Below are 24,302 nucleotides of genomic sequence, written 5' to 3' on the forward strand. Positions count from 1 at the left end.
GTGTATTGAGCATTAAGGAAAGATGATATATCTCCCTTAGCTTAAAGGGATTTGGGATTTTTTTAGTCTCCTGCTACCATGGCAACCTAAAAATATAGGTCTGCCAAGTCGAAAGAAGCAGCCAGCATTGGGGAATTAAAAAAATTGGAATTTATTGTCTCTGGCACTCAATTTATCAGGATATTAAGGTATCTTAGCCCCGTTTGATAGGAAACAAAACAATCCCCTCACGGCGAACTACCTCCCCACCCCCTCGGCAGATGTGTTTTTATATCCTTCATGGAGGTTGTCAGGTTAATCATGCACAGTGACATGTTTACTAGGCCTTGCTCTGCCTAGTTTGCCAGCCAATAAGGTTTGTTTGTCACCCGCTGTCCCAGGTGACCACCCCTCCAAGTAAATTAGTATTGAGAGACCCACAACATAGCAGTGAGTCCACTGCTTTGATGTTTGCTCTTTTAAAGGCAATTAATGTAGAATGTATAGTGCCTTCAGAAGGTATTCACACCCCTTGACTTTTTCCACACTTTGTTGTGTTACAGCCTCAATTTAAAATAGAAATGAACAAAAATATATACGCAACATGTGAAGTGTTGGTGCCATGTTTCATGAGCTGAAATAAAAGATCCCAGAAATGTTCCATACACACAGAAAGCTTATTTCTCTCAAATGTTGTGCACAAATGGGTTTACATCCCTGTTAGTGAGCATTTCTCCTTGCCAAGATAATCCATCCACCTGACAGGTGTGGCATATCAAGAAGCTGATTAAATAGCATGATAATTACACAGGTGCACCTTGTGCTGGGGACAATAAAAGGCCACTCTAAAAGGTGCAGTTTTGTCACACAACACAATGCCTCAAATTTTAACAGGAGAGTGCAATTGGCATGCTGACTGTAGGAATGTCCACCAGAATGTAATGTTTATTTCTCTACCAAAAGCAGCCTCCAACGTCATTTAAAGAATGTGGCAGTACGTCCAACCGGCCTCACAAACGCAGACCATGTGTATGGCGTTGAGTGAGCGAGCGGTTTGCTGATGTAAATGTTATGAACGGAGTGCCCCATGGTGGCGTTGGGGTTATGGTATTGGCAGGCATAAGCCAAGGACAACAAGCACAATTGCATTTTATCATTGACAATTTGAATGCACAGAGATGCCGTGACGAGATCCTGAGGCTCATTATCGAGCCATTCATCCGCCTCAATCACCTCATGTTTTAGCATGATAACACACAGCCTCATGTCAAAAGGATCTGTACACAATTCCTGGAAGCTGTACATTTCCCAGTTCTTCCATGGCCTGCATACTCACTAGATAAATGTTACCCATTGAGCACGTTTGGGAGGCTCTGGATCGAAGTGTACGACAGCATGTTCCAGTTAACGCCAATATCCAGCAACTTCGTACAGCCATTGAAGAGGAGTGGGACAACATTCCACAGGTCACAATCAACAGCCTGATCAACTCTGCAAAGGAGATGTCGCGCTGCATGAGGCAAATGGTGGCCACACCAGATACTGTCAGGTTTTCTGATCCACACCCTCACTTTTTTTTAAAGATATCTGTAAACCAACAGATGCATATCTGTATTCCCAGTCATGTGAAATCCATAGATTAGGGCCTAAGGAATGTATTTCAATTGCCTGATTTCATTATATGAGCTGTAACTCAGTACAATCTTTGAAATTGTTGCATTTTACATTTATATTTTAGTTTAGTATAGTATTGAGATTTTGTGTCACTGGCCTACACAATAACCCATAGTGTCAAAAGTGGAATTATGTTTTTAGACATTTTTAGGAGGATGGATCAACAACATTGTAGTTACCCAACAATAGTAACCTAATTGACAGAGTGAAAAGGAAGCCTGTACATAATAAAACCTATTCCAAAACATGCATCCTGTTTGAAATAAGCCATTAATGTAAAACTCCAAGAATGTGGCTACAACATTAACTTAATGTCCTGAATACAAAGTTATGTTTGGGGCAAATCCAACAACACATCACTGAGTACCACTGTTCATATTATCAAGCATGGTGGTGTCTGCATCATGTTATGGGTATGCTTGTCATCGGCAAGGAATAGGGAGCGGGTTTTTTTTGTATAAAAAGAAACAGAAGGGAGCTAAGCACAGGAAAATCCTAAAGGGAAACCTGGTTGTCTGCTTTCCAAAAGACACTGGGAGACAAACTTTCAGCAGGACAATAACCTAAAACACAAGGCCGAATAAACACTGGAGTTGCTTCCCAAGACGACATTGAATGTTCCTGAGTGGCCTCGTTACAACTTTGACTTAAATCTATGGCAGGACTTGAAAATGGCTGTCTAGCAATGATCAACAACCAACTTGACAGAGCTTGAAGAATTTAAAAAATGATAATGTGCAAATATTGTACAATACAGGTTTGCAAAGCTCTAAGAGACATACCCAGAAAGACTCACGGCTGCTTATATAAATGAGATTTCTGTATTTCATTTAAAATACAATTCCAAAAATGTATAAAAAACATGTTTTCACTTTGTCATTATGGGGTATTGTGTGTCGATGGGTGAGAAAAAAGTATATTTAATCAATTTTGATTTCAGGGTACAACAAAATGTGGAATAAGGGGTATGAATACCTTTTGAAGGCATTGAATGTATTATTTTCTACTCCTCTCCTTTGTGTGAAAAATATACATTTTAATGTACTCACAAGCATTACAAAATCCAGGAGATGTTTCCTGTTTTCTTACTCTGGTTACTGGTAATACGTACACCTCACTAAACGAGCTCCCAATGACATTGTTAGTGTGTGTGTCTGTGTGTGCGCCTATGAATGGCGTTGGTGGTGTGTGCATGTGAAGGCCTGCATACACAGTATGTTAAGCTTCTGTACACCTTTTGTGTGTTTGCGTGTGTGCATCACTCCCTCTCATCGTTAATCTTATGAGCAGATTTCTGCCGATTAGCATATTATTTAAATCAGCTTTGAACGCTACCCCGTGCACAACAGAATCTATTGCGGCTGTGTCCCATGCCTAAAGCCAGTCTGAATCCTTTTTGTCATCGCTCATCCACCAGGATGAAAAACATTCCAACTGACTCAGTTAGCCCTGGAGTTTTGAGATTGTTACAGTAGGTATCGCTGCCATTGTATCTTTCCAGTTGAATAGGAATACGTCTTGTCATCTCCAAAGGAATCCCACGTACCATGGTTTAGCAGTTGCAAGGGTGGCACGGAATGTTAATATTAATGTTCTTTTTAAAAGTGAAAGCATGGCATGAGAACAACTTATTTTTTTTAGGGTAGCCACAATAAGAGGATTATGCCTTTCCTCTGTAGTTGTTTTGTGTGTTTGAGATAACCTTGGCCTTCAAGCCAGAAGTTAAAAGACGTTTGAGACCTTTGATGGCATCTCTCCCATCTCTGTCCAGGCCTGTGTTCAAACAGTATTGGTTTTCCTTCAAATACTTATAGCGTTCGATTGGACCTGCCTGAAGTGACAGGTGGGCAGGGTTTGCACTTTTGGGAATATTCCATTGGTACCATTGTGCCCGACAAGTTCAGGTGCAGTATTTAAAGGCCCAATGTAGCCATTTTTATACCAATATCAAATCATTTCTGAGTAACAATTAAGTACCTTACAAAAAATATTTTTAAAAAGGACAAAAATAGCTTTTTAGCAAAAAAATATTTCAAGCAAGAATTTCGGGAGGGGAAAACTAGCTGGTATTGGCAGAGAGGTTTGGAACTCTTTTTCTTTTTTATTGTGCTAGTAGCTCTATACACTCGTGCTCGTATACGATTTCCAGTTTTTAAGTATCCATTTTTGAAGATGATTGATGAGAAAAGTATCATCCAACCTATAGGGTAACTGTCTTGAAATATGTAGACAGACGGATTAAAAGTAAATTTACATTGAAATACTTCTGACAGCCAACTTTCTAACTCCGCCTATAACTTTTGGACATTCCCAGAAGGCATTGATTGAGTCATTGTTAGTTTTACACTTAAGACATGACTCTTCCATTGGGAAGTAGAATTTGTGAGTTTTGTCTATGTAATACAGTACATTCTATGGATTAGTTTATACTGGATTAAGTGTAAATACCTTTTTAAAGAATGTCTTCAGTGGGGTAATGGGTATTATAAATACAAGTTTGTTATTAAGGCATATATAAGTTTGCATGTTCCAGAAGGCATTTAGATATATATTTTTAAGACATTCAAATGCCTCTCCTGTGAAGTAGTGATGTGCGACATATGCCTATCTTCCTGAACCGGGTTACATTTGTCTAAATAGGGACACTACTTTGTCCCAAAATGTTAAATAGAATTCTATGGGAAAACCATCCATTCCTGTTGTTTTTCTCCACGCGATTGTTTAAGTGTCTAATATTTCTTCTCGGGTGATCTGTTTTTAGTGATTTATTTATTTTTGTCTGCTGATAGTTGCTTCAGTGTTGTTGAGTCTAAGGATCACCTTTTAAAATTAATTCCGCTTTGACGTCACACTATCAAGCCAAACACCCGTTAGTCCAAACGTGCGCTTCACTTTCCCGTATCATAAGACTATTGTGATATACAGTGACTATTGACTATACAGTGTCAACGTTTATGATCACTAGGCTTGATGTACAGTTACAAGATGACATGGCATCATAACCTGGGTTGTTCTGAACAAAAGGAGCCTATGTTTGTCTATTGCAGTGGTTCCCAAACTTTTTATAGTCCCGTACCCCTTCTAACATTCAACCTCCAGCTGCGTAGCACCAGGGTCAGCGCACTCTCAAATGTTGTTTTTTGTCATTATTGTAAGCCTGCCACACACCCACTATACAATACATTTATTAAACATGAGAATGAGTGTAAGTTTTTGTCACAACCCGGCTCGTGGGAAGTGACAAAGAGCTCTTATTGGACCAGGGCACAAATACAAATAAAAAATGTTGCTCTTTATTTAGCCATCTTACATATAAAATCTTATTTGTTCATCAAAAATTGTGAATAACTCACAGCAGGTTAATGAGAAGGGTGTGCTTGAAAGGATGCACATAACTCTGCAATGTTGGGTTGTATTGGAGAGAGTCTGTCTTAAATAATTTTCCACACACAGTCTGTGCCTGTATTTAGTTTTCATGCTAGTGAGGGCCGAGAATCCACTCTCACATAGGTACGTGGTTGCAAAGGGCATCAGTGTCTTAACAGCACCTATCCAGACATCTGGCAGTGGCTTCTGATTTAAATTACATTTTCACAGAACTGTTTGTTGCGATTTCGATGAGGCTCTCTTGTTCAGATATCGGTAAGTGGACTGGAGGCAGGGCATTAAAGGGATAACGAATCCAGTTGTTTGTGTTGTCCATTTCGGGAAAGTACCGGCGTAATTGCGCACCCAGATCACTCAGGTGCTTCTCTATATCACATTTGACATTGTCCATAAGCTTGCGTTCATTTGCGCACAAAATAAATTATACAATGATTGAAAGACCTGTGTGTTGTCCTTGTTAATGCAGACAGAAAGGAGCTCCAATTTCTTAATCATAGCTTAAATTTTGTCTCGCACATTGAATATAGTTGCGGAGAGTCCCTGTAATCCTAGATTCAGATCATTCAGGCGAGAAAAAACATCACCCAGACAGGCCAATCTTGTGAGAAACTCGTCATCATGGAAGCGGTCAGACAAGTGTTCAGTTAAAAAAACTAAATTCAAAAAAATGTCAGTACTTTGCCTCTTGATAACCAGCGCACTATGTCTCCCTGTCATGGATTTTACGCCATCAGTACAGATACCAGCACATCTTGATCACCAAAGTCCATTTGATGTCACAAAGCTGTCCAGTACTTAAAAAATATCCTCTCCTGATGTCCTGGTTTCAAGTGGTTTGCAGAAGAGGATGTCTTCCTTAATTGACCCCCCATAAATGTAACGGACATATACCAGGAGCTGTGCCCGGCCCGTGTCTGTTGACTCATCCAGCTGTAACGCATATAATTCACTTGCTTGTATGCAAAGCGGTAATTCTTTCAAAACATCTCCTGTCATGTCACTGATGCATTGTGCAACAGTGTTGTTTGATGAGGTCATTGTCTATATCGTTTTTTTGGCCTTTCCCCCAGCATTGTCCCAGCCATATCCATGGCAGCAGAAATAATTAAATCCTCCACAATAGTATGGGGCTTGCCTGTCCTAGCCACTCGATAGCTCACCATATAAGACGCTTCTAACACCTTCTTATTAATGGTATCTGTTGCTTTTATAAATTTCTTACTATTCGAAAGTCATCTTTATTCTCACTCCAAAAACTTCTTTGTCTTATGTTGCAAATTATTATGTTTCGTTTCTAAATGTCTGTGCGAGAGTGAAGGTTTCCGGCGAGAGAGTAACGGTTAATGTGATTGGATTTTAATTATTTGACTAGGCTACCTGTATTTAACATTGTGTTGTTCTGAACCCAAGATGGTTTATTTTTATTTTTGGCAGTGAAACGAGGCTACTCAGACGAGAAAAAAACCTCACCCAAATGTATTGCCCTGTTAGAAAATATAAATGTACTGTTTGAAAATGTGAAACCTTTTTTACAAAATAAATGTTTATTTGTCGTACCCCCGACGGCATTGTGCGTACCCCTGGTTATGATCTGTTTCTCTGAATTGCCTTGTGAAAGCCTCACATTGAAAGATCTTATTTTGTTACTTAGCTAGCCATGTCGGCAAAAGAACACGCTTTCAAATGATGCCAACCTGAACAGATTGTGATTCAAATTGACCTTTTTTGGATTGCGTAAACAACAACAGTAATTGTGTAAAGACGGGGATGCAGGGCTGTGTTCCAAAGAAAACAACTACAAGTGTGCTTGTTCTAGTACCTCAACGGCACAGCTAGGAGAGTTCAAAGTAGCACGTTATAGTTGAAGACTCTTCTTTGAGTCATAAACATGCATTGAAATGATGTATGAACTGTGCACACTGGAGAGGTCTGTTGCCACTTGGAGACACCAGTTAGACCTCTCATTCAAACCCTTGTATTTTTTTGTCTTATGTTGCACCTTCCCCAAATTTTCCAGGAATATTCTTATCATATCACTGAATGTATCCAGAGTATTTTAAGATTTCGTTATCAACAAATGTGTGCGAAAAGTACAGTAAATGGAAAATGCACATAAAATCAACAGTGTTATGTTTGGATTGTCTCAATTATACATTTTTTTACCTTTATTTAACTAGGCAAGCCAGTTAAGAACAAATACTTATTTTACAATGATGGCCTACCCCAGCCAAACCCGGATGATGCTGGGTCAATTGTGCGCCGCCCTATGGGACTCTCGATCATGGCCGGTTTTGATACAGCCCGGAATCGAACCAGGGTCTTTAGTGACGCCTCTTGCACTGAGATGCAGTGCCTTAGACCGCTGCGCCACTCGGGAGCCAAATTATACCAAATCGCACCAGCATAAGGGGTAAATAATTAATTTATCACCTGGTGATGTGCATTAGGCAAGGTGAAACTCCCGCCCATACAAACAAGCTGATTAGATGGTCCTTTGTAGATTGTATTTTCAACCAGCAACTATCAGGAAATAACACTGATCAAATGTTTTTCAACCAGCAACTATCAGGAAATAACACTGATCAAATGTTTTACAGTGTTCGTTTCATCAGCTGTTGTACAATATGATTCAAAACACAGGACAAACATAATTTTCACTGCACTGGGCCTTTAAAAGAATAGAGGTGAGGTACTGTTGTTTTGATCGGTTTCTGGCAGTGTCTTGACTTGTATTCTCAAACTAAATTCAAGCACGATATTGCTGATAAAAAGATTCTTTGTCAATCTCCTATCAATGCTTCCTGTTCCGCTGCTATACGATGCCGCATTCTTTGAACCACAAATTATGATCTTGCCTCAGACACAGCTGTTGAGCCGGTGCGCCAAAACCTGGCTGTCTTCACCATCCGTCTCTATCCTGTCTACCCATTGCTTTCCACTCAGCTCACCCTGAAAAATGATAGCTTCCTTGAAGTGTGGGCCAAAGCGTTCGACGGCTTCAACCATTCTTCAACCGTACAAAGCGAGGAAGTGTGCAACAAGGCTCCCTGGATTACACCTGAACTCCTCCTCGCTCGATGAAGGAAGTGTTGTGAGACGTGTGTAACTCAGCCTTGATCAGAGGCTTCAGCGAGACGCTAGTCTTCAAAGCTTTCCAAAATCCAAAGATGATGTACTTCATTCAACACACCCAGGGACCGCTGGTGGGGTGGTTGTCGGGGGGGGTTCTAATTACTTTGTTGCTGCTACCCGCTTGTCTGCTTTCTCTCTGAACTTAAACAGCAGTGCTATGATGCACACAGTCAGAGCAGAACTGAGGTTCATATTACAATGTAAAGCTATTGTTCAATGCTAACATGTTTTGGTAGGTTGACAGACCGTAGTGATGGGTGCATGGATTTTGACTCATAATGATCATGTTATCCCAGATGGCATTCTCTTGCATCAACTGTCAACACTTGCACCCCTCATAATAAGGTTATTTAAATGGTCATTTTCTTCTCATTTCCCTCTGTCCAGAGCTGGAGGTGGCCAGGATGAGTACGGAAGGAAATCTGCCCGACCTGAAATTCCCACAGAGCGGCCAAGGCAACTCCATCACCCTGTCGGCGAGCACTTTGAAACAACATGGGAGAAATGGTAAATGGCTTTGCCTTAAATAAATGTTTACTGTACATCAAGGGTCTCCAACTCCAGTCCTGAACAGCTTTTAGGTGTGCAGGCTTTTGTTCCGTCACTTGGTGCTGGGCTGAAACGAAAGCCTGCATACTCTGTAGCTTATATAATTGTACATATAGCCCTCCGCCCCCACAAAGCATGCAACATGAAACATTTTACATAAAGTACTCCATTACCAGTTTAAGAATAACACATTCTTTAGACCTTGCCAATGCATTTATATTCAAATTAATATTATATTCTAAAATATGTGACAATAATGTGGACTTGCCTGACTAAATAAATGTCGCTTTTTCTGTGGCCTATGTTGCCAACACAGTCACAAAAACCTGGTTCATTTTGTAATGGAAGGATTTGTTGAAGCCATCATTAGATGTTGTCATCCTCATATTAGCCGCGCGTGTTTTTACCGCAACAGAGCAGTGCAACACCCTACAACTGAAACAAACGAATGTGGCCACATCACTTACAAAGCTCACAAAATGTAATCACTAATAATTATAAGGGAGCAAGATAACTTAGAATTTGGCTACAATAATTAAACCAAATTGAGGAAATGTCAGATTTTCAAGGTAGACCTATCCCAGTACCTCAATTTCTGAGCTTCAAGTTCAAGTAGGCTACTTCAAGCCTCTTGTATAGTTATAAAATTGCAGGTGTAAGATGGAAACCACAATGCATTTATGATCTTTCATTACCAGATCATATTGTGGAGAACCCCCTAGGCTTTGTGATTATATCCAGAATAATTCATAGGAATAGCATTGGGTGTTGCGCAGTAGACAAGACAAAGACGAGACAAAATTATCACTGTGACTAAAATCTGACTACTAAGTGGACTGAACAAATTTTTTGAGAGAGATTGAGAGCGTTTCAGTGATAAACACAATTAATATGTAACCGACTGGCTCAAATCGGTCTTATGTAGAAACATTTTATTTGTATTTTATTTTTTACATTGGATAAAAGTAGAGACTAAGAGCTACAAAATGGTGTATCATACACTACAGTTGAGGAACAATGGGAAGTAATTTTGCTTTGAAAGTTGATAAACTTGTAAACTCACTTATGAGAAAATGGCCTTTGAATTATTGGTACACCTACTGGAGAGCCCTTCTTTGTCTACACCCATTCAGCATCGTTCACACCCTCTTAAGCTTTAGCCCCACCCATCTTTTTAAGGTTTGATCCGAGCGTTCTGTACTAACAGCAGCAGTCAAGCACTCAAGCTAACTTGCTAGCTACTTCCAGACACAAATGAGAGAACAGCTCACTGAACATTACTCGCCCTAGCAGATCTGATTAGGCTGTTATGTTATCCAGAGGTTTAGTAACGGCAACTGTGCTGTCAGATTATCAGTTCGTAAATTCAGAGTGTTTCGCTCTCGGAGTGTTCACAGCACACTGGACGCTCTTGCCGATGAGTAGGGTTGATCCAAACGTTCTGACCTCACAACGGCACTTAAGCACCCAAGCCAACTGCGTAACATTGGCTAGCTTGAGAGAACACCCCACTCATAATGAGAGAACACCCCACTCTGACCATTTTACTCGCCCTAGCAGAGCTGGTTAGGCTGTTTTCATGTTATCCAGAGCATTGGTGACTGTAACTGTGCTGCTGGCAACAATTTAATTAAGCTTTTTGCTGATGTTTACTGACACCAGCCATATTCAACGGGTGTTGAGCGTTCGTAAATTCAGCATTTATTCTGCACTCTGGCATACTCAGATTCGTTTTTTAAGACATGTACCTAGCTAGGTAAACAATGAACCATAATCCCAACTCATGATATCACTACCCTGCATGAATCTGCAGGTAGCTAACCAACCAGGTTTAATGTAAGCTAGCTTACATTAGGCTATAACTAGCCAAGCAGATGGTTCTGAGATACGAATAATAAGATCATACACGTAACGTTAGCTAGCGAGCCAGCCAGCTAGCGTTAGCTAGCTAGCTAACAGTACACTTTAACTTGAAATGAAATCACTTTCTGTCAAAATTGTGTAATATCTGAAATTTAGCTAGCTAGACTGTCTTACCCATATACACCATGGATGGACGCGTCTCCTGTCGGATGCCATGGTTGCCCTTAGTTTGAAGATGTAATCCGGAGACCGGTGTTTTCTCCATGTCCTTTGCTATCATACTCAAATTCCACTGATTTGAAAACTCGGTCCTCCAGAAAGTGGAGAGCATACACGTAACGTTAGCTAGCGAGCCAACCAGCTAACGTTAGCTAGCTAAAAGTACACTTTAACTTGACATTAGGCTTATGCAGTTTTACTACGCAATACATTTAAAAAATAGCCTCGTTAGACAGGATTACCTAGAAATACTGACCAGCTCAAATAGACAGAAGCGTGCTATATGGCAGACCAATCCAAACTCATCTCTTGGCATGTCCAGCCCACTCATTATCTCAGCCAATCGTGGCTAGTGGGAAGGTTGCTGACTTTTTCTTTGGCTTAACCAACTAGGCTCGTAATTTTTAATTTTATTAGTATTTACAGATGGCACATACGTTTGTTATTAAGGCACATGAAAGTTAACATATTCTTGAAGGCATTTCTGTCAAAAAACGCATTTCAATAAAAAAAAAAAGTTTACGCTCAAAAGAGCTCTCCTGTGAAGTAGTGACCCGCGACATACGCCTAGTTTCCTGAAACGGGTCACATATTAGCAGCACAGATGCACAGCACAGTTCTGTACAGCAGTGGGAAGGACAAGATGAGTGTCCTTCCCACTGCTCCACTCCGGCTCCTCCTCCAATTATACACATTGTGCAAGTGACTCTTGCTTCCCCGTAGCTAACCAGTCACCACCAGCCTTCTAGTTAGCTACCCTACACCTGGTTAAGAAACACAAGTTCCTTTATGAAATTAAAAACAATAGCATACTTGAGTTTAATAGTAAAATGACAGTCTAGCTATGTTTTTCTTTCCCGTGAGTATAGAAAAGTACCGTGAGTATGAATTTGTGGTCTCACTCAACCCTCCCACCTTCCCCACTGCATTGCATAGCCACGTGGTATGTAGAACAAACATGCCTCTCTGGCATGTTAAATAAGGAATAACGTTGTCTCTACTCATGGAATTTCTATCTGTAACGTTCGATAACGCCATTTAACAGCCATTAAACTCTAACTGTTTTAAAGTCACCATTGGCCTCATGGTGAAATCCCTGAGCAGTTTCCTTTCTTTCCGGCAACTGAGTTAGGTAGGACGCCTTAATCTTTGTAGTAACCGAGTGAATTGACAAACCATCTAAAGTGTAATTAATAACTTCACCATGCTCAAAGGGATATTCAATGTCTGCTTTTTTAAAATCTTTTTTTTACCCATCTACCAATAGGTGCTTTTCTTTGTGAGTCATTGGAAAACCTCCCTGGTCTTTAAGGTTGAATCTGTTTGAAATTCACTGCTCGACTAAGGGACCTTACAATTATCTGTATGTGCGGGGTACAGAGATGAGGTAGTCATTCAAAAATCGTGTTAAACATTATTATTGCATACAGAGTGAGTCCTTGCAATTTATTTTATGACTTGTTAATTAAACACGTTTTATTTTTTTACTTATTTAGTCTTGCCACAACAAATGTGTTGAATACTTATTGACTCAAGACATTTCAGCTTTGAATTAGTAATCATTTTGAAAAACATAATTTCACTTTGACATTGTGGGATATTGTGTGTGTAGGCCAGTGACAAGAACATCTACATTTTAATCAATTCAGACTGCAACACAGCCACATTGGAAAAAGTGAAGGGGTGTGAATACTTTCTGAAGGAACTGTATATGTTTGTCATATTTCTGCTGTTGGGAAGAGAATAGGATGCAGAAAAATATGTTGGTAGGACAAGGCTGTATGTTTGTGCACATCGAAGTCAGTGATATATGTTTACTATAGGTTATTGAGGCAATACGAATGTGATGTGGCAAAAATTAGAGGGCATTTAGTTGACTAAAATGGCCCACTGTAATTTTGACAATAACTAGACTGAATCATTATTCAAAGACAACAATATGACTAAGACGTAATTATATTTGAGTTAAAACGACTTAGACTGCTATCAAAATAAGGTGACTCTTTAGGTTAGAAGCATTCGATTTTACAATCGCTTATATTTTTGTGGATTGGTGTACCCATGAACTGTTTTCACCCCGTAACATAAGGTGACACAACATGTTACATAGGTACACTGCATTTCTGAGATCTCGACGCCAAAAAACTGTCCAACAGCTAGATCCAGGATTCTTACAGGGTTCAAGTTCAACGATTCATTTTAGATGATTAGTGATTCATACATGATATAACGACAATTTACACTGCCGTAAATGCAAGGACAGAAAAGTTATGTTTTACAGTATGTGAAAAATCTGTCAACACACCAACTATGAGAAAGGTTTTAAATCAACTTGTAAATTGTATTGAATATAGCTACAGTATTGATCCCCTCTTATATCGTAATGTAATGACATGAAAGCAAATTGTCAGATTATTATCAATCACTTATAAACAGCGGAAACAAGTCATCCAGTGTAGGAAATCCTCCCTGGTACCCTAGTTTCTAGAAAAACCCATGTCCGGGGCACTCCCCCAATGCACCGCTCTTACTGAAAACCATTGAGCTGCTGCGTTTCTTATGCATCAGTTTGTCTGGTTTGAATCCCCCCTTAGAAGTGGTATAAGTACCAGTGTAACCATTGGCAGGGGAAGTAGTAGAGAGAGCCTAGCAGCCATGATTGGCTGAGATAATGAGTGGGCTGGACATGCCGAGAGATGAGTTTCGATTGGTCTGCCATACCCGTTACAGAGTAATTTCATAGTTTCCCTTGAATAACATCAATATAATGGAAAGAGTACCAAATTAGTGTTGGTTTCAGGCAGAGGTGACCAACCCTCCTTGAGAGCTACTGGGTCTACATTTAGCTCCAACCATGTTATAACACACCTGATTCTGCCTACTATCAAGGTCATGGAAAGCAGCTAATTAGCATAATAGGATAGGATAAAGTAATCCTTCTAACCCCCCCCCCTTAAAAGATTTAGATGCACTATTGTAAAGTGGTTGTTCCACTGGATATCATAAGGTGAATGCACCAATTTGTAAGTCGCTCTGGATAAGAGCGTCTGCTAAATGACTTAAATTAAATGTAAATGTATAATCAGGTGTGTTAGACAAGGGCTGGAGAGAGAGCCTAGCAGATGGGTAGCCCTCCATGAGGAGGGTTTGCCACCCCTAACACAAGGTCTGATAAAGTATAGCGCCTTTTTACTGACTTCAAATGGGCAAAGGAGGGTCCCTGGTTGTGGAATTAGTTGTGTTCAAGAGCTGCTTCTAAACTGTAATGAGGCTATTATACACAATACGGGGCTATCTATGGGAGCAGCGCTGACAATTTTTGGACTTTATTACTTGTTCATGCAAATGAACTAATCTCTTACCGCGTGCTCACCACTCTCCACTCGATGAATAAGCTCATGTCCAGCAGTGCTTCATTATGTGTCGAGATGTGTTTCTATTTCCCGTTCATCGAGAGGTAGCACACAAATTGTTTTCCTTTCATCTCGAGTAAGTGATCCAAGTCGAGGCAGGAGGGGAGTGTGCTTTCATATCGGAAGCCTAAAGAAAGACGCCAGGAGAGAGATAAGGGAGTGGAGAAGGAAATAATGAAGAGTAAATGTTCCCTTTGTCAGTGTAGGCAATAATGACATTTCGTTGAAGTTGAATTAAATCGACCTCTCGTACCTTACTGAGGTATTTTTTGTCAGCCTCGACACCTTTATTGCTGTTGATAACATGCTCGGAGCAGCGAATGCATTTAAACAATTTTCTATATTAGTTGGCCTAAATAGTTTCAGCTCTCCCTAATCCTGTGGAATCAAACATCTAAAAGGAATGAATTACCGTACCTCAAAACATATTGATTCTGCAGTTATCCTTATTTTGAAAGGTCTTATGAATATTTGAATTTGAATAAGTTAACTTGCTGAGTGCTTACAACTTTGTTGAACACCTGTCAGTTGACACCTGTCAGTTAAACTGTAGTGCATCCAATGCCGTTTCACCCTTGAGCAAGGCACTTAACCCCAAAACGGTTGACTGGGTTTCTCATAGGCATATAAACTTAGCAACATCTAGCCTAGGTTTACAAACTATCCCTTTATTCAGCAAAAAAAAATTAAAAAAAACATTTTGACCAGATGATCATTTTTCACCTTTGGATTTATTTTTGTTTTCTGGCACTACTTTCCCTGCTACTTAAACCTCAATTTGCCCTTTTCAGTCACATACTGTATACAAAAACGGTCTATTCTATGGTAAAATATGATCAATACATTTCAATAACACACATTCAGGCTATGTCGGTGGTGGCAGGGGCTGTCTCAAGTCTCAATTGCCTTCAAGATCTTCCTCGCCTTAATCGCTCTGATCTGAAAGAACTGAACAGGTGAAAGCCAGCCTAATGATGATCTTCCGCCATTTTTGTTTTCACCTGTCACTGCAAACAAAGGGGAGGAGATTAGGAGAGGATTTTCAAGCCGTGATGTCATATTTTATTTCCTAGGAGAGATCCGGATGGCCTTCGTCCTGTATAAACACATCGGAGCCTACCTGTCTACAGAGAATGCCAGCATGAAACTGGGCAGGGAAGCCATGGCCACCAACTACTCTGTCATTGTCAATTCTCCCGTCATCACAGCAGCCATCAACAAAGAAAGCAACAAAGTCTACCTGTCCGAACCGGTCATATTCACCTTGAAACACCTGCAGGTACGACACACACACACACAATTATGGACGTGTGCATGCGCACACAAAACACACACACTTTGGGATTATCATTGAATTCACTACTAAACACCTTGGTGGACACACATTTTCTTCTAAAAGGAGCAATTTGGGATTGGTACATCCATTTTCGACTTGTAAATTAATGAAGGAAGTCACCCCTTCAATCTTTACCTCAGTTTCTTTGACAAGAAGAAAGCATGAAGAACAAAGAGTAATCTATCATAACATATTGATGATGGACAACTTTGTTTTCATTAGTTTTCTCCCTATTAGTTTTAGAACAGAACTGTCGAACCTGGAAGGCTAGGGTGATAGCAGCGTTCTAGCGTTCTATTGGTCATCCCTGGAGGCTGGTTAGTCATTGCCGAAGCATTAACTTCCTCCCCGACTGCATTATCTTCCCCTCGCACGACTCCCAACAGCGCCCAGAGCCATTATTAGGCAGGTTGAAAGACCTTGAGAGTAACTTGCAGATGACTGTGTGTGTGCAGTGTGTGGGTGGGACAGTTTGTGAGGAGAAGGAGTTTGAGAAAAAAAATAAGATCAGAGAGAGGTAAAGAGAGGGGAGAGGAACACTAAAATAAAATATAAGAGAGAGAGAGCTTATGTTTTTTTTCAAAATGAAACTGGAAATGTCAAACTCGGGGTCAGTGCAGTTATTACCGGGGACCACCTGCCTTTCGCTTAATTCCTAGTTTTGTCAGAAGACACAGTGCTAGAACTGTCTGAGGATAATGTAGGCCACTGCCGCTTTCCTACCTTTTTCTCGGCCCACTGGTCTAATCTCAATAAAACAGTGCTCTTATATAAGTGTATGTGGTTCCCTAGACTTGCACTTGTGACAGGACATGTCATCTCCTGAACTGCTCTGTGCTGTGTCTTCTAAACAGTAGAATATTGTAAAGAGTCTTCTAAGTCTTCTAAAAGAGTCTTCTAAGTCTTCTAAAAGAGTCTTCTGAGTCTTCTAAAAGAGTCTTCTGAGTCTTCTAAAAGAGTCTTCTGAGTCTTCTAAAAGAGTCTTCTGAGTATTCTAAAAGAGTCTTCTGAGTATTCTAAAAGAGTCTTCTAAGTCTTCTAAAAGAGTCTTCTAAAAGAGTATTCTAAGTCATCTAAAACAGTCTTCTAAAAGTCTTCTAAGTCTTCTAAGAGAGTCTTCTAAAAGTCTTCTAAAAGAGTCTTTTGAGTCTTCTAAAAATATGGACCAAATATATGAGGGTCTATATACTGCAGGTATGCACAGACTAGAGTGGCGCAGTGCATCTCAGTGCAAGAGGTGGCACTGCCGTACCTGGTTCGAATCCAGGCAGCATCACATCCGGCTGCGATTGGGAGTCCTATAGGGCGGCGCTCAATTGGCTCAGCATCGTCCGGGTTTGGCCGGGGGAAGCCAGCTTTCCTAGTTAAATAAAGGTTAAAAGTTAAATAAGAATTTGTTCTTAACTGACTTGCCTAGTTAAATATTTTTTTTTATTAAAAATGATGTACTTCTCATAGCCTGGTCCCAGATCTATTTGTGCTGTCTTGCCGACTCCTATGGTCATTGTCATGCCAAATGTGACAAAAACAAACTTCTCCTATGATAAGTATGGCCTGGTCCCAAATCTATTTGTGTCGTTTTGCCGACTACTGTGGTCATTGTCATACCAAACACCCCCATAGTATTTCACTATACAGCACCAACAGATCTGGGACCAGGCTATACTGCTCTTCGCTCTAGTATTTAGTTCCATCACTATACAATTAATAGCCCTTAGATCAGAGGTTCTGGATCACTTGTCCCAGAGGACTGTGGCTGTCCTCTAGTTATTGTTTCGCTTTCTTGCCTTCGCACTTAATGGACTAATTAAAGTGGTTAATGGGACAGAAGGTCACCTCGTCTGGTTTTTCCAGTCCATGCTGCACTATATCCAACTAGCCATTGGTTGGCTGTGTGGAGGAGAACTCAATCAGACGGGAAATGTATGTCTGGAGAGGATCTGCTGATTATGGATGCTTCTCAAATGGTATCCTGTTCCCTATACAGTATAGTGCACTACATAGCGAATATGGTGCCGTTTGGGACACAGCCTATGTTCCACAGTCACAGCTTTAGCAACATTGTGAGAAGCATTTTGAGGATTGGGGTTACACACTTCTGCTATGGACAATCCCCTCAAACGCACACAGCATGAAGGTGCAATTTGAAGTGGTCAGGCAATATCTAGCTGCAAGAGATGGCGGCTTTCCACATCAGTTAAACTTAAAACCAGACCTATTTCAGGCATTCATATAGGGCATTCATATAGGGCATTCATATAGGGCATTTGTATGCATTGGCACATTTCTCCTCTCACCCTTTATCTGCATTAAGCTCGAAAGTGACTGTTTTAAAACGGGCCAGCGAGATAGCGGGAGAAACTAGTCGTTAAGGCGGCCGCCTGACAGAGAGCGGCGGTGGCGGCCATTAAACAGCGGGGCAGTCTATTGTCTCACAGTGAAGGTTAAAGCGAAAGGTCGAAAAACACAATGAATGGCTGCTCCATCGGCGCTCACCGCCGCCATTAAACTAAAACCAACCGCTGCTGTGGGGGGAAACCTGCACCGCCACCGGAAAAGGGAATCAAGGGGCTATTTCCGAGATATTTAGTCTTGAAATGGAGCACTGTAGAGTTATGCTGCTGTGGCATGTCAAGGTTATGGGAGGCTCACCTGAAATGAGCTAGCTCCATGCGTTTCTGTTTAACCCAGCCAGTCTTGGCTTTTTAGAATGGATCACTCAACCTTCAATCAATGTGTTTGTGTTTTTCCTCCAACTAGCTTCATTGTGCTGCTGGGGCCCATATGCTAATTGTTATGTGGTTTATACCCCACAGCAATCCAAGGAAAGCTTTAACCCCAACTGTTCTTTCTGGAGTTATTCCAAGAGGACCATGACGGGATACTGGTCGACGCAGGATTGCCGGTTGCTAGGTACCAACCGTACTCACACGACGTGCTCTTGTACCCACCTGACCAACTTTGCCGTCCTAATGGCTCACGTGGAGGTCAAGGTAAGGCCTTTTCCACCATCTCATCCCAAACCATGTTCAGCCATTTTGTTTCAGCTCAGATCCAGTACAAGCAATACAAATCCCATGAAACCATACGTTATATTGTGGCCTTACAGATGGATAGCTCTCTTTTGTGACCTTCACAGCAGCCCATTCTACAAAGAAATGAAAGGGCCACTATTGAGTGGCACTGAGTTAAGATCCAAATCTAAGAGCTTTTTTTGTGCCAAAAGCATCCTTAGTGTTGAGTGTGTGTTCATTTGGCCCTTGCAGGAGGAAAATGCATTTGAGATTTCAAGAGATCTTTGAGGCTTTTTATTGAGTCGTCCGCGTACCTACTTAGCTTAAAATCATTTTCAATACCTGAATGCATGGTTAGATGTTCCAAACACCCTGATATTCACAGGTTAATGGATTGAAGGCTCTAACCACTAGGCTACCTGCCACCCCTTTTTAACCCTTTACACTCGTGGGAATTGGCCTATGTGGATAGGGCTAAATATGAAAAGCATAAGCATGATACTAAATGAAGAATTTGGACATTATGGGAAGATTTTAAGTCATTACCATCTCATTACCGTGAGAGGTCACCCAGGGGTCACGGCATATTTCAGCTGTTCCTAATTTTCGAATGTCTTCTCGTTCCAGAACCTCAACCCTTGCAGTTTCCGGGGGGAACAAAGACTCTTATGAAAGAAAGATTTAGCGAAAGGTTGCATTTATTTTGAAAGCGTTAATTTACTTATTGCGTCTTACTGCTCTCTTACATGGGAGAAAATATCTGTAAGTTCTGTCATTGCTCTGTGGTTGCTTCATCATCGGTTTTAGCCTTTTGGGAAAACAACAGAAAGAGAGATGAGAAATAGAGGTTTGACAGACAGAAGCAAAGTGAAGATGTGAGAAGGGAGAAAAGGAGTGATGAAGGGAAAGAAAGTGAGAGAGTGAGAGAGAGTCAAAATATAATAAAACATGTGTGGGACTGTTTGACAGAAGATAAGAGGTGAGTAGGGAGAGAGGGAAAGATGGCGGGAGAGAGAGTGAGAGTATATATAATGTGAGATGTGTAGGATTGTCACATGAAAGATTGGCCTGTAGTTTGCGCTGTGTGGCGGTGTGAAAGTGGCACTGTTACCGGCGATTCTCAAGGGAGAGAGAGATGGAAGGGATTGTTGGCCAGAAAAGAGAAAGATAACTTCTGTCACTGCAAGTTTGAGGGCCACGCCACTGAAGGCCCCAGGACCCCCAAGGCTTCGAGCTTTAGTCAGTGAGGAAAGAGGACTCTATAATGCCTGTCCCAGTTGGCCAAAGGCCATATAACCACAGGCCCTTGGACCTCCCTTAGCCCACTCCCCTCCAACAGTCTGTCCCCACTCCCAGCCAGCCAGCCACTCTGGTCCGGAGAGGTTTACCCCTAGTGAGCAGGAGTCACTGTTTGTCACTCAGCCACTTGGCTTGGGGGAACTAGTGCGCTGTAGCCTCGGTCTCCAGCCAGGCCATGAATACAGAGGGAAGCTGTGAAGAATAGGAGCCTTAACACAAACAGAGGGCACAATTGGAGTGAAGGAAGCGCTTTGTCATGTGATTCACTGTGTGGAAACCGCTGGATGCTGGTGTTGCATTCAGGGGGAAAGTAGATGGTTCTTACATCCCAATTCCAAAATGTCTGCATTTATCTACTCTATATTTCTGCTCGGTCGGAAAGGCAGAGTGTCATCGGAAGACATTTCAAGGAAATGCAGGCATCTTTTGACAAACTGCCAAGGCATTCCAATCCGGAAGCGCAAAGTGAATGGGGGGGGAAGAACACCGTTAAATGTCAGTAAACAACAAAAAATCCATCAATTGGGATGTCCGTATTTTGTCTCCATGGTAACAAAACATTCCTGTAGTCTTGTTTAGCGCCATCGCCAGAAGAGATAGTCACGCTGCAATTACCATCCTCACTTTGAGAAGGAAGAGGCCCACTATCACCATCATGTTTCATTTTGCTGTAATTTCGCCAGATAGACTGGGTGTTCCAGCAGAAAATAACAATAATGCTACTCTATTGTAAGAAATTCAAAGTGCTTTTATGATAATGCACTGTTTGATACGCTGATACGTATTGCTGAAAGCGTTGCAGTATTATCTTATGCACATATTGGTAATAATTTGTAATATGTCTTTATCTTGGACTATGTTGAGGTAGTGTTGAGGCAGTAGTAGTGTACATAAAGTATTACAGGAAGGCTTGTAATAATGACTGAAATGAAGTGAATGGAATGGTATCAAACACAAGGAAACCATGTGTTTGATGTGTCAATATATTCCGTCCATTCCAGCCATTTCTATGAGCCTGTCCTTCCCAATTAAGGTGCCACCAGCCACCTGTGATGTATAGTAAATGGCATATAGTACTCAGGAGTTAATACATACTATGCAGTGTTTTCCCAACACACCCGTTTTCAATCAGAACTGTACCTGTTGGACATTTTGAAGCTGACCAAGAGTAAATAACCCATATCAGAAGCATGAAGTTAGTGATTTTTCTTAATGCTGTTTCAAGCAATTAAGAGAACATGGAACAGCTAATGAGGTGCCGTTCAACAATAACTGACCTCACCGTCTCATGATCATGTTGGCTCAGTACTGTAAATGTATGGATTCAGAATCCACAGGCTCTGGCTCTCTGAGGAATTATGTTTCTAGTCAATGATCATCTTTGTGGTCAATTATCACTTTTCTGAACTTACTGCATACCTTTGATCTCTTCCAAAAAAGAAGAACAAATATCCATCTTTGCTATTCAAAAGGGTTATGGAACCCAGCCCTATAGCGTTCCAGAATACTGCAATATACTGTGAAATGTCAATAAACAAAGTTCCACGTAGCTTTTTCTTTCTTTCTCAAACACGTCTAGTTCATCTTTACAAGGTTCTTGGCACGTGGTTTTACTTGTTGATACTCTGTGGACTAGCACTTATTGAAGGGTTGTGTTGACAAAGTAATTTGTGCTTTGTACATTTTGTCATGCACGTTTAGTTTGTACTTTTTTGAAGGCTTATTTATACTGGCTGAAGCATTGTCCTCTTTAAAAAAAGTCAACACAGTCCTGAGGGGAGTTGACAGTGTGACTCACTATCAAATCCAGCAGACAAACACCGTGTCTGTCAACGACAGGGGATGAGGTAGCTACCATCCAAACAATAAGGAAGGGATCGTGGACTTTTGTGCAACAACATGATCTAGCTTGATGGCGAAAACCATCCCTTTGTCAGCTGTTCCTGCCACCGCGCTGAAGTACACCAGTCGGCCACGTACACCAAAATAAACCAAACGGGCCGTAACCAGCCGTGTGTCAGTCAGAGATCATGTCGCTTTTGTGTCTCCTAGAAGGGAAATGATTGCGAGGGAGTTTCGCGTGAGGATGAGAGTGATTGCTTAAGTGCTCTGTCAAAGTACAGAATGACGCTGTCTCCTCTTCATGCAACTCCAACTGCTCTCTCATCAAGCATAGAAATAGTATGTTCAGAATGTATAATAATACTTCCAGCTGGAAGTTACTCAGAGAAGATTTGGTTGTGATTTGAATGGAAGTTTCCAATGGCTTTTGAGCATTGCTTCAATCTGTCCTAGCAGGTTGTCATTCCTATCAATATCCAACTTGATATTTTTTTATATGCGGTTGTCTGATATGACATAGACATGGTGTCATCTATTTTGATGTTACCTACATGAAATATTTTCGATTCAAAGGCCTTTTTGTTTTCTTCACGGTGATGTCATGTGCATTCCAGTTGCCATATAAAAGATTAGTCAAACATAACAAAGGGATTGGAGTTCAAAAACCAAAGTACACCGGTGTTACTAAAGGACCAACGTTTGGAAAGACCTGCTTTAGACGTTCTTCTTAAATATCATGGCCCAAAATCACACCAACCACCCACCCAGCCCCAGCTACCAAGGCAGCAACAGTCTACTCTTTTTATCGAACCACCCTCCTTTGAATTTAAGCTTCCATTTCCAAGACAGCCCCAGGGTTGTGGGGGCACTGTTTAAATAGCATCTGAAGCCCCAGCCGAGACTTAGAAAGATGTTGTCCCTCCACCTACAGGCCATTACTTAGGTGGTGAGTGTGTATGCCGCGATTGGCTGGGGGTGATATTGAGCCACCTGTAAGTAGCACCATTCCCTAGGCACCACCAGTGTATAAATCAATGGGATGATGGAATGGGATGATGGAATGGGATGATGCTAAGCCTCATGCATCCGTGTCCTGGTGGGGTGTCTTTATCTGAAACCATAAAGCTACCATGATACGTTCTGGCTTTGAAATGTATAGAGGGCACAGTTATAGTGTGCACAGTTCCCACTATGTTAACGTATAACTTATTATAAACTGGGTGGTTTGAGTCCTGAATGCTGATTTGGCTGAAAGCCGTTGTATATCAGACCTTATACCACAGGTATGACAAAACATTCCTTTTTACTGTTCTAATTACGTTGGTGACCAGTTTAGAATAGCAATAAGGCACCCCAGGGGTTTGTGATATATGGCCAATATACCACAGCTAAGCTAAGAACAGCCCTTAGCATTAGCATATTGGCCATATACCCCTCCTCGGGCTTTATTGCTTAATTATTACATCCATCCATCCACATATGTAGCTTTCCATCCATCTATATCATGACATGGCAAGTCATCCATGTGCTTTTATTGTACGTTTATTTACTAAAAGTAAAGATGACGGTGGACAGATCGAGGTTCCGACTGCTATCTGGACGTATTCCACTTTAGAAGGCTCCACCACCGGCAGTACGGTGTATCACGGTTATTGTCGCTGGGAATATTGTACTGCTCTATTAGGCACATGCACTGAATGTAAACTCCCTCCTCCTGGCTCTTTAAGATCCTAAATGCTTGCCCGTAGGTGAATTCAATGCTCGACACCCCTCGGTAGGGCCTCTGCTACCCTTACCACAACATGTGCCCTGCCCTGACGTATTTGATGACTCAAAGCTCTCTCCAGCTCTCTCTCCTTCTCTTTCTCTCCCTGGATGTCGTCCAGGCAGATTTATTCATTTTAATTGGATTGGCTTTGTGTTGCAAGCGGTTCTTTGAGGTATATCAAGGAATGAAGCTCATCTCCTCTCTGTCCCATTGGCCCAGTGGATCTGAGCACGTCCAGAGCCCAGTGGAGGCACCCCTGTTAGGATGAAGGGTGCAATGGTGATTCATTTGGTATCGTGTGATATCTGATTGGATTGACTTGATTGGTCAGGGTATAGGGTGACAAGGAATGCAGTTGACATGTATACACCTCTGCGTTTGACTTCCCATCAACCTGAGGTCCTATTCTGTGCCTTGTGGTAACAGATCAGGGGCAAACCCAATCTCCCAAAGGCATCCAACCAGAATGAAATATATGTGTGTTTAAAGGGTGGAGGGAAGACAAATCGAATCTGCGCAAGGCTTGCACCGCCCCAGTAAGTAACATGTCCTGTGGTATGACTCCTTGGCCTCCCATGACAGACTGAATTTTGGAGCGAATTACGGTCCGCTGCTTTCGGGACCCTAGTTCCCATTCCCGCTGCAGACGCCCGGACGAGCCCCCAGAAAATGGCCTTCATCGTAGGGATAAAGTTGTGGCCGTTGGCACCTTAGCGATCATCCACCCTCCCAGAACAAAGAGATGTCACCGCAGTAGATCGATCGCACACGTGTGAATGCACCCTACACCTCCATCTCGTTTTGACCCAGCACCCCCCCCCCCATCA

At 41.5% G+C, this 24,302-nt stretch overlaps 1 protein-coding gene across 14 annotated transcripts in view; it reads left to right on the forward strand.

The window, feature by feature from the left end:
• LOC106577626 (adhesion G protein-coupled receptor L3) overlaps nt 1–24,302 on the forward strand; it is a 329,820-nt gene that overhangs the window by 264,592 nt on the left and 40,926 nt on the right. For all 14 annotated transcript variants that reach the window (XM_014155901.2, XM_045701384.1, XM_014155886.2 and 11 more), the window contains 3 exons: nt 8,560–8,679; nt 15,290–15,495; nt 18,369–18,545. In XM_014155901.2, the coding sequence (XP_014011376.2) occupies nt 8,560–8,679; nt 15,290–15,495; nt 18,369–18,545 (503 nt within the window). The remainder of the gene's footprint in view (nt 1–8,559; nt 8,680–15,289; nt 15,496–18,368; nt 18,546–24,302) is intronic.

The sequence above is a fragment of the Salmo salar genome, chromosome ssa18, assembly GCF_905237065.1.
Source record: "Salmo salar chromosome ssa18, Ssal_v3.1, whole genome shotgun sequence".
Classification (NCBI taxonomy): domain Eukaryota; kingdom Metazoa; phylum Chordata; class Actinopteri; order Salmoniformes; family Salmonidae; genus Salmo; species Salmo salar.